We start from the raw sequence: 10011 nt of genomic DNA, 5'->3' as shown, positions 1-10011 counted from the left end.
TAGTTTTACGTTCTGTGTATATTAATTTAATTTAAAATTTTAAAATTTTAAATTTTAATTTATTTATAATAATTAATTATTCTACTACTACTACTATATATATATATATATATATATATATATATATATATATATTCTTATTTAATAAAATAAGAAATAAATTAATAAAAATGTATAATTTGATCAAATGCCAATAACAATGACGTTGTAACAGTTACTTCCGGCAAGGTATCAAAATTTGTTATGCATATTTTATGTTACATATGCTGTTACACATATGTGGTATCACATATGTGTACACATATGTGATATCATGTGTCCTTAGATAAAAGACGTTGATAACTGAGCATAATTAATTGCTTTACATTGCCATCCAGTTTACTCATTAAGCATGGAAAATCCGTTTTATAAATGAATTTGATCAATGAATTTTATCAACAAATTTCATCATGAACGAGTTTCAACGTGCGGTGATAATATTTTCTATCCGCTGAAGACATCATGCCAACATTCATCGTAGGATGTCATGTACGGTGAAAATTGTCTATTTTCTGTTCCTGCACTAGACTACACTAGAATCCTCTTTCTTATCTCATTTTAAGTTTCAAAAGTGTACACTAGTAATGTTCAGCCACAGAAAACAGATGTATGTCATGGAAAACGAAATGAATATCAATCGGCATGATGCCTTCAACAATTAAAAAAAGACTATCACCGAATGTTGTTTTTCATGAGACGAATTTTTCAGTTGAAATATCATTTCTTTGCTTAACAAGTGACTAATCGAATTATTTGACTTAATGATAAAAAAATTGACTTAATATATAATAAAAAAAAATTTAATAAAAATATTTTCAATAAAATGTCTCGCTAAATAACATACACACACCCAAATAGCACACAATATTTGTAAAATAAATCGGAGAATGATAATGTAAGAGTCGAACATTGAATGTCCACGTATAATGAATTTATTTAATTAATACATAATGTACAATAGACGTTTCGATCCTACTGTGGATCCTTCTCAATATCATTCAATTACTATACAATTAAGAACATTGATAATATACACTTAAAGCTTACAATTATAAAATCAAATTAAACGACATGTGGCCTTGTGATGTGACTTGTAATGCAACCGTATTACAGTTATCCATATATGGTTAAACATAATCTTTACCATCATTAACGAAAGATTATACAAAAGTTTGAATTGTTGAATGATAGAAGTAATTCGTAATTGATTTAATGTATGGAAATACAATTATATCCCTTATTGTCTCACCTTCATTTTCAGTATTTGAATTTATTACTCTCAGTTACCATTTTAAATCTTACTTCCGTACGTTAGATCAATTACGAGAGATAAGATTATTAATATATAATCTAATATATAATCTAAAACTATGATAGGGTTATGATGATATCGTTGACTCAACAAATTTAATAGGTTTATAAAGACACAAAAAGATAAAAATCAACATCAAGAAAATAATAATGTAATTTATAAAATCAATTGATCGTGACATCTCTTATGTCGGACAAACGAAAAGACTTCGAACTAGAATTAAAGAGCATCGTAACAATATAAAATTAGATAAATCCATTTAGTAGTCACGAAATATATAATTGATTCCAATCACAGCTTTGACTAAGAAAACATCGAAATTTTAAATCGCGAGACTCCGAAAAAAAACTATTTTGGAAATAATTCATATAAAAGGATAAAAAAACGGCATAAATTTAATGAAGCATGCTGAGTTATTGAATCAATCTTATTTTAACATACTTGACAATATATGCTTATTGTAACAATTTTGAACGTACTTGTTTATGACTTAACAATATATATTCTCTGATAATATCAGTCCACTTCAAAACGTATGACAAGCAAAAACTGTTTTAGAACACAATTTTTGACTTTGATTCAATAGACTATTCTATATTTAAATTAACGTAAGTTATTAACATAATTTCTTATTATTATTCAATTAACTTATAATACTTATAAAAATTTAATTATAAATTGACATTTATTATACAGAATATATTAGGACTAACTGTCGTTGAAAAAATTCTCAATCGGACTGTTGTACATTTTTTGAAATCGTTGACTGAGCTGGATTCTCGATAATAACCAAGGATTAGTAAAATACACTTTTATAATTTAGACTTCAAACTTCTGACTAATTACCTATTTTTTGATCCGTAATATCTAAATGAAAAAATAAGTATGTAAGATTAGCCTAGAGCGATAATTTTTATTATTGTGTATTATTGTAAGTTGACTTTGTAAAGGGTTATATAAAAATGTTGTTATATATTTCACTGAGGAAGACTTTGTAAGTCAAAACTTCATATCTGAATTTTGAAAAACTTCATATCATTGTATTTACTTCGTTAAAAAACTTTTATTTTATGAATAACTGTAATTGTTCATTTAAAAAAGCTTTGACTTATTAATTATATTACGTATGGATATATTTCATATATAATTATACATATATAATAATTCATATATAATTTTTTTATTATATATGAATATTTATTATATAATTTAATCGTTATAATATATAAATATGTATTATATTATTATATGTACATGAATATTTATGCGTGTTTATATATGTTAATATATATTTATACATATTCATGCATGAAAAATTTTTTATCGAGAACAAACTTGCTGATGAATCATCATCGTTCATATATCATCAAAAGAAATATTAAAATAAGTGGATTCTATATATATATATATATAGACAATGTATGTAGTCATTCGCTCAAGAATCTCACATCTTGCTACATCTCACGTTATCGAAGTCTTCAAAAAATCAGTATAATGTACGACGTACGTGATAAAACTGTAATGATCACTGGAGCAGCTGGCGGATTAGGATATAAATTCGTCGAGATACTACTTCGTAATGGTGCAAAAAGCATTGCTATGATCGATCTATCAACATCAAACGGCCAGAATGCGGCGGCGACTTTGGAGAACGAATTTGGGAAAGGTCGTGCTATTTTCATTGCCTGCGACGTGACAAAGGCTGATGATTTAAAAAAGACGTTCAAAAAGGTTATCGACACATTCAAAGGACTTGATATTCTTATCAACAGTGCTGGTATATTTAACGATAATTATTGGGAGAAAATGATCGATCTTAATATTAAGGCACTAATTCACACCTCTATGATGGCATTCAACTATATGGGAAAGCATAAAAGTGGTAAAGGCGGTGTAATCGTAAACATTGCATCCGTAACTGCATTAGATCCAGGTTATTTTAAAATTTAATTTAAATATCATGAAAAAAACTTATAAGCCAAGCTATTTTATACTAATATATGTATAATTTACTTTTAGTATAGTAATATTACATACACCAACAAACATTTCGAATTTTCAATAATAGATCATTCTCAGTGTTACAAAAATGTTAAGTCTTCATGTCAAATGTCTTCAAATTATTAAATAAATCAAATACGCTCACATTTGAAAATTATTTTGATATAAATCTTTTGTCGTACAAAAATATTTGATGCTTACATTGTTACTCATAACATTAAAAGTTAGTAATAGTAAATTATATATTAGTAAATTATATATTAGTATGAAATATCTAGCGCTCGGAGCTCTCACAAAAAACCCTTTTTTCAGATCACTGTTTTCCAATATACGGCGCTTCGAAATATGCCGTTCTGGGATTCAGCCAATCTCTGGCAAATATGTATGACAAGACTGGAGTGCGAGTTATTATCATGTGTCCAGGTCTTACAGCAACAACATTAATCATAAACATCAACAGTAAGATTTGTGACTCTATTCGCCCTATAGTAACCGCTAATATGGAGAATATACCGAGACAAACATCTGATAACGTGGCACTTGGGGTGTTAAATCTGATTCAGAAGGGTAAAAACGGAGCGACTTGGATCAGCGAAGGTGACCAACCGCCATACGTCGTAAACTTTCCTCATTATTCCAAGCGATGTACGCCTGTATAAGTTATTTTGCTTATTTTACTTTATTTTGATCAATTTACATTACGATCAAATCAATTATTATATAAAATTATGCCAATATTAAAATAAACAATATGGTATTATATAATTAAACTAATCATATCTATGATAATTAACCCTTAGTTACACACGATTTTCCATTAGCTTTTAAAGAAAGATATTAGGTTTTAGTTATTTTTCTGCTAAAATAAAAACGTTTTAAGATGCATAGATTATATATTATATTAAGGAGTTACTTAAGCATGAGTCGAATAGTATATTGCTTATCTTGGGAAAATATTAGGAACACGAAAGAAATCGTTACAAAATATTTACATCAACAGCAATTAATCTAAAAGTTCTTAAGTAAGATATTAAGATATTTTAATTAAACAATAGAACCTGTTGTGAATATTTAAATACATATATCAAACGATTACTTTTATTAAACTCTTCGTCGTTTGTTAATCGCTTAAAAATTTGTACCAATTTATCATAATTGCAACAATGTAATATTAATCCTGGAAATATCTTGATGTCTTCCTTAACAATTTTTTATCAATAAATATGTAATAACATAAATTTATTGCTGTGGATAACATTTCTTTTTCTGATATTTTCTCAAAATAAGCGATATACTACTCGACTCCGCTTAAGTAGTCCTGATATAATATATAATTTATTGTACTTCTTGGAACTTTTCCATTTTGGCCAAAATATAACCAAAACTTAACATCTTCCTTTATATCATTGAGGTAATGAAACGAATATGTATAAATGAATAAAACTTGTCATTTTGCACCAATTAATTTATTGATTGATTATTAATGCAGTGATATTAAACAAGAAGATAAGATAAAAAGAATTATTAAATTAAGAACGCTCATTTACATAGACACTACAATTTGCTAAAGAATCTCACATCTTGCTAAAGTTCACGTTTTATCCAAGGCTTCAAGAAGTCTTAAATATATAATGTACAGAATAAAACTATAATTATGGAGCAGCTGGAGGATAGGCTATAAGTACGCTGAAATATTGTTTCGCAATAGTGCAAAGAGTGTTGCTATGATCGACCTGCCAACATCGAACGGCCAGAATGGCTTTGAGAACGAATTTGGAAAAGGTCGTGCTATCTTCGTTACGTGGGACGTGACGAAGGCTGACGATTTAGAGAAAACATTCAGGAAAATCATCGACGCATTTAAAGAACTTGATATTCTTATCAACAACGCCGATATATTTAACGATAACTATTGGAAGAAACTATTGGAAGAAAACGATCGATCTTAATATTAAGGCATTAATTCACTATTCTATGTTGATACTTGACTATATGGGAAAGCATAAAGATGGCAAAGGAGATGTAATTATATAAACATTGCATCTATTACCGGATTGACATCAACTTGTTTTGTTCCAATATATTATGCTTCGAAATACGCCATTCTGGGATTCAGCCAGTCTCTGGCAAATATGTATGACAAGACTGGAGTGCGAATGGTTATTATGTACCCAGATGTTACAACAACTTGATCACAAGCATCAGTGATAAGATCTGTAACTCCGTTCGCACTATGTTAGAAAATGATGCTGCTAATTTGGATAAATATCAGAAACAAACAGTAAACAAAGTGTCACTTGCGATTTTAGATCTCATTCAGAAAAGTAAAAATGGAGTGATTTGGGTCAGCGAACGTGATCAATCGCCATACGCTGTGGATTTTCTTCATTATTCTAAGATCTTTATCTGTATAAATTAATATTTGATAACTTACTTTATGTTGTTTTGATCAATTTACACGAAGGTTATCAAATCAATTATGAAATTATCCGTTTTTTAAGTAAACAATGATATTGTGATTGAATTCATCATTTATTCATATTTATGATAATTAATACTTAACGTTAATATAACAATATGTTCTCACTTTCTGTTTTAAAATTTAATCTTAAAATCTTAATTTTTATACAGCGCCGAGATTTAAAAAAAAAATCATGCATAGTTCCCTCATAAAACCCTATAACAATCCATATATGTACAATATGTCTACATTGAAAAAAAAAATTGTTCAACTGACTAAATATATTTAATTATTTCAACAAGATTAATTCAACAAATTTTATTTAATTGAATTTAATCGTAGTCTACTTAACATTGAATAATTTTTTAACAGATTATGGGTGAATTCAATTAAATAAAAATTTATTTATTAATTAACCAAGTCTACAAACAACTAAATATGTTTAGTTAGTTGAACAAATTTTTTTTTTCAGTATAGTGTACATTATACAAGTCATTATGTATAACGCCATATGGCACACATATACCGGTAATTTATAGAAATTAAGGTAAGATAAGTTCGAAATTATTTCATATAAAATAAACATTAATGAGAGAGAAAATTTAAAAAGGTACAGTACACATCAGAGTCATTCAAATAAATAACTTTTTAAACATAGCATCATATTCGTAAAACTTTTTATTTGTTTAAATATTTTTTTATTTAAGCAAGTGCAAGTCTGATCTTATATTTGTAATCAGCAATTCATAATAATTTCTATCTTTTGTATTAAATATTTTATCTTTTGTATATATATTATTATTTTATTTACAGATAATAAAACGATGAAAATTAAAGAAACAAACTACCTTTAGAATTACTAATGAACAAAAATAGGAAATGAAATATTTTTTCTACATTTACATTTATGTCGAATTTGAAAAGTGAAATGTATTCATTTAAATTTACTAGACAGGCTCGAATTTACAGCGATACAAGATCATAAGATTCAGGATACATTTTTCTTCAGTTAAAAATTTAGTACTTCTTATTTGCTAATTTTCTGCAAAATTTTGCTCAAACTGTTTAGCATGAAATTGCTAATTTAAAGCGACGGAGGGGAGGAGGGAGGGAAAATAACTTACCATTAAACTAGACACTCCCATACTAAAAAAATATAAATATTACAAAATCAAGTACACCAAATTTTTTTCTTTTTAATTGCTCCCAAATAAAACAAAATCATTTATAAAATGCAACGTTTTTAGAAATGCCATTATACATAACGTGCTCAACACTGTACATTCGTATCTCATTTTTAACATGATTTCCTACTAAACAGTTTGAGGAAAAAAATTTAACTTTATTAAAGAAAAAAATAGTAAATAAAGAGCATTACATTTTTTTATCAGTTTCGAATTTTATTTGCGATGATGGGAGCTTAGGTTAATAAGAGTACACTTAAACTCTCTGTCGACTATATAAAATTTTTATCGCAACCTAAGTCTTTGAATATAGATTTTTACATTGTTCCAGACTGATAAAAATCTGAAAAATTCTTACACGCTTGTGAAAGATTTAATAATAAATTTTTACTATTATATAAAATTGTATTTTATTAGTTTTTTACAGATTTTAATTTATCTATCAAAAATCAATTAAAAAATCGACTATCTTTAAAGTCCAACATTGCCAGCAATGTTAATATGTAATCGTTATTTATAACTTACATGTAATATATACGTATACATTTAAATTTCAAATTTATAACCTTTATAACCTTTCCTATTTATCATTAAGATAAACTGTATTTCTTAAAAATAAAAAATGATAATTTCCCTGTATCAACAAGTCTGCAATTGTTGGACTTTTGATAAAATTGATAAAAAAGAATATTAAACAGCATGAACTTTATTTAAAGAGACAGTATCAATTATGATTCATTAAAGATTCATATTTCGCAGAAGTATCATATCTCACAGAAGGAGAAAAATTTCAAGAAATCAGAATAATGTACGACGTAAAGAATAAAACTGTAATGATCACTGGAGCAGCTAGTGGATTAGGCTACAAGTACGCCGAAATACTGTTACGTAATAGTGCAAGAAGTATCGCCATGATCGACCTGCCAACATCAAACGGTCAGAATGCGGTAGCTACTTTGGAAAATGAATTTGGGAAGGGCCGTGCCATTTTCGTTGCCTGCGATGTAACAAAGCCTGATGATTTAGAGAAGACGTTCAAGAAAATCGTTGACACATTCGAAGGGCTTGATATTCTTATTAACAACGCTGGTATGTTAAACGATAAATATTTGGAGGAAACGCTCGATCTCAATGTCAAGGCATTAATTCGCGGCTCTATGTTGGCCTTTGATTATATGGGAAAGCATAAAGGTGGTAAAGGCGGTGTAATCGTGAATATTGCATCCATATTTGGATTACAACCAGATTATTCATTTCCAATATATACTGCTTCGAAATTCGCTGTTTTGGGATTTAGCCAATCTCTGGCAGGCATGTATGACAAGACCGGAGTGCGAGTGGTTATCTTGTGTCCAGGCGTTACAATAACAACGTTAATCTCAAATATCGCCGATAAAGTCTGTGACTCCATCAACGCTGTGAGCAATAACATTGACTTAAAGAAATATCCGAGACAAACAACCGACAATGTGACACTTGCGATGTTAGAACTTATTCAGAAGGGTGAAAATCAAGCGGCCTGGGTCAGCGAAGATAATCAATCACCGTACGCCGTGGACTTTCCCCATTATTCCAAACGATCTTTGCCAGTATAAATTGATACTTGATATGTTATAAATTTTTTTCTGAATACTGTAATTTTCTTCTACTGAATTACTAAATAAAAAAAAAAAGACAAAATAGCTTAATCAAATAACAATCAATATATCTGATATTATGTTAATTTTTAATAAATAATCTCATTAAAACTGATCTTTTTACAAATTAATCAAATCTACGATAATTAATAATCACATTTTTATTAAAATTTCATCTTAAAATCTAAGGAATCACATAGTTTTATATAAAATTTATAGCGATGTAAACTTTGATCTTTTAATCTTTTAGTAACAATCTTTTAATTAATTTTCATTTTAAATAAATTGTTTTATCAAATAATATTCTATAATTTCGTAATTGCAATTATAATTATGAAAGCCGTTACATTCGTTGAAAATAAGCTTTAAATTAAAAAAGTACATATTTAAAAACTAAGAGTAGTAATGTAATATCTGAAACTAACGTAATATCTGAGAATGTTCCCTTTATAATAAAACAAGATTTATCACAGATATATTTTTTATCTATTTTTTTTACAACAAAAGTGAATATATATTATTTAAATCTTGAAATTTAGTAGATACTGGAAAATATTCAAACATATTGTATTGTGTATATGTACAATAAATTATGGGACGGTGGAATTAATGGGACCTTGAAATACTGCATAAATCTTTTTCACCTTCCATATATTAGACGCATGTGAGTGAGGATAACGATCCCCATTTTTCAATAGAATTCCAAATTTCAGGCTTATTAGAAGTGAAGTGAAGACAATCTTATTATTATATTGAAAATCTCGAACAGATCGTTATTACAAGAGTCCGATCTTTTGAGATAATGTAATTAGCTTTTTCTTTTTATTTATGTTTACTTACGTTGGCACAGAAATACATCAGAATTCTAAAAATTTTTTCAGAATTTTGTATTAACTTTTTAGTACTGCATTTTTTTATTTTTACCAACATGAGAAAATATGATATTAAAAAATTCTGAAAAAATTCTGAAAAAATTCTCAGAACTTTATGAGAAGAAAATAAATGATTTTTATCTCTTGCAGCTTTTCTATAAAGTTGAAGTATTAGTATTATAATAATATTTGAGTAAAAAATTATTCAAGACCAATATTTGGTAATTTTTATTTAGTAATTAATATTTTGTTAACTGTTGCGAAAATTGCAAAATGGTAGGTAATGGAAAATTGCAACTTTCGACTGAGTTTGATTCACTCTATGATGATTCATCTGCTCATGATGAGTGACGAAATATGTTAAAATCACTGTGTGTGTGTGTGTGTGTGTGTGTGTGTGTGTGTGTGTGTCGCGCGCGTGTCGTCGGTCGGTGTGTGTGTGTGTGTGGTGGTAGGTTGGTTGGGTTGGTGGTTGGTCGGTCGGTCGGTCGGTCGGTCGGTCGGT

At 28.0% G+C, this 10011-nt stretch overlaps 2 protein-coding genes and 2 pseudogenes across 2 annotated transcripts; 3 read left to right on the top strand and 1 right to left on the bottom strand.

Moving 5' to 3' along the window:
• The first annotated feature begins 2845 nt into the window (after positions 1–2845).
• Positions 2846–4011, top strand: LOC105618727 (15-hydroxyprostaglandin dehydrogenase [NAD(+)]-like). Its single transcript, XM_012200258.1, has 2 exons — positions 2846–3291; positions 3672–4011. Exons 1-2 carry the CDS (start codon positions 2846–2848, stop codon positions 4009–4011), a joined length of 786 nt encoding a protein of 261 aa, XP_012055648.1.
• A 971-nt stretch (positions 4012–4982) lies between these two features.
• LOC105618874 lies at positions 4983–5771 on the top strand (annotated as a pseudogene).
• Positions 5772–7803: 2032 nt separating this feature from the next.
• LOC105618726 (15-hydroxyprostaglandin dehydrogenase [NAD(+)]-like) lies at positions 7804–9251 on the top strand. Its single transcript, XM_012200257.1, has one exon. It carries the CDS (start codon positions 7804–7806, stop codon positions 8590–8592), a length of 789 nt encoding a protein of 262 aa, XP_012055647.1. The 3' UTR covers positions 8593–9251.
• The window catches only part of LOC105618873, a 1697-nt pseudogene continuing 855 nt past the window's right edge, over positions 9170–10011 (bottom strand).

This window comes from Atta cephalotes (genome assembly GCF_000143395.1).
Source record: "Atta cephalotes unplaced genomic scaffold scaffold00018, whole genome shotgun sequence".
Taxonomy (NCBI): Eukaryota; Metazoa; Arthropoda; class Insecta; order Hymenoptera; family Formicidae; genus Atta; species Atta cephalotes.
This window is presented reverse-complemented; position numbering and strand designations above follow the sequence as displayed.

Bases quoted from the DNA above. Each gene is read 5' to 3' on its own strand.
- LOC105618727 (XM_012200258.1), top strand. From the start codon at position 2,846: ATGTACGACGTACGTGATAAAACTGTAATGATCACTGGAGCAGCTGGC. The intron at 3,292-3,671 runs TAAAATTTAATT...TTCAGATCACTG, and splicing joins GCATTAGATCCAGGTTATTT to TTTTCCAATATACGGCGCTT.
- LOC105618726 (XM_012200257.1), top strand. From the start codon at position 7,804: ATGTACGACGTAAAGAATAAAACTGTAATGATCACTGGAGCAGCTAGT.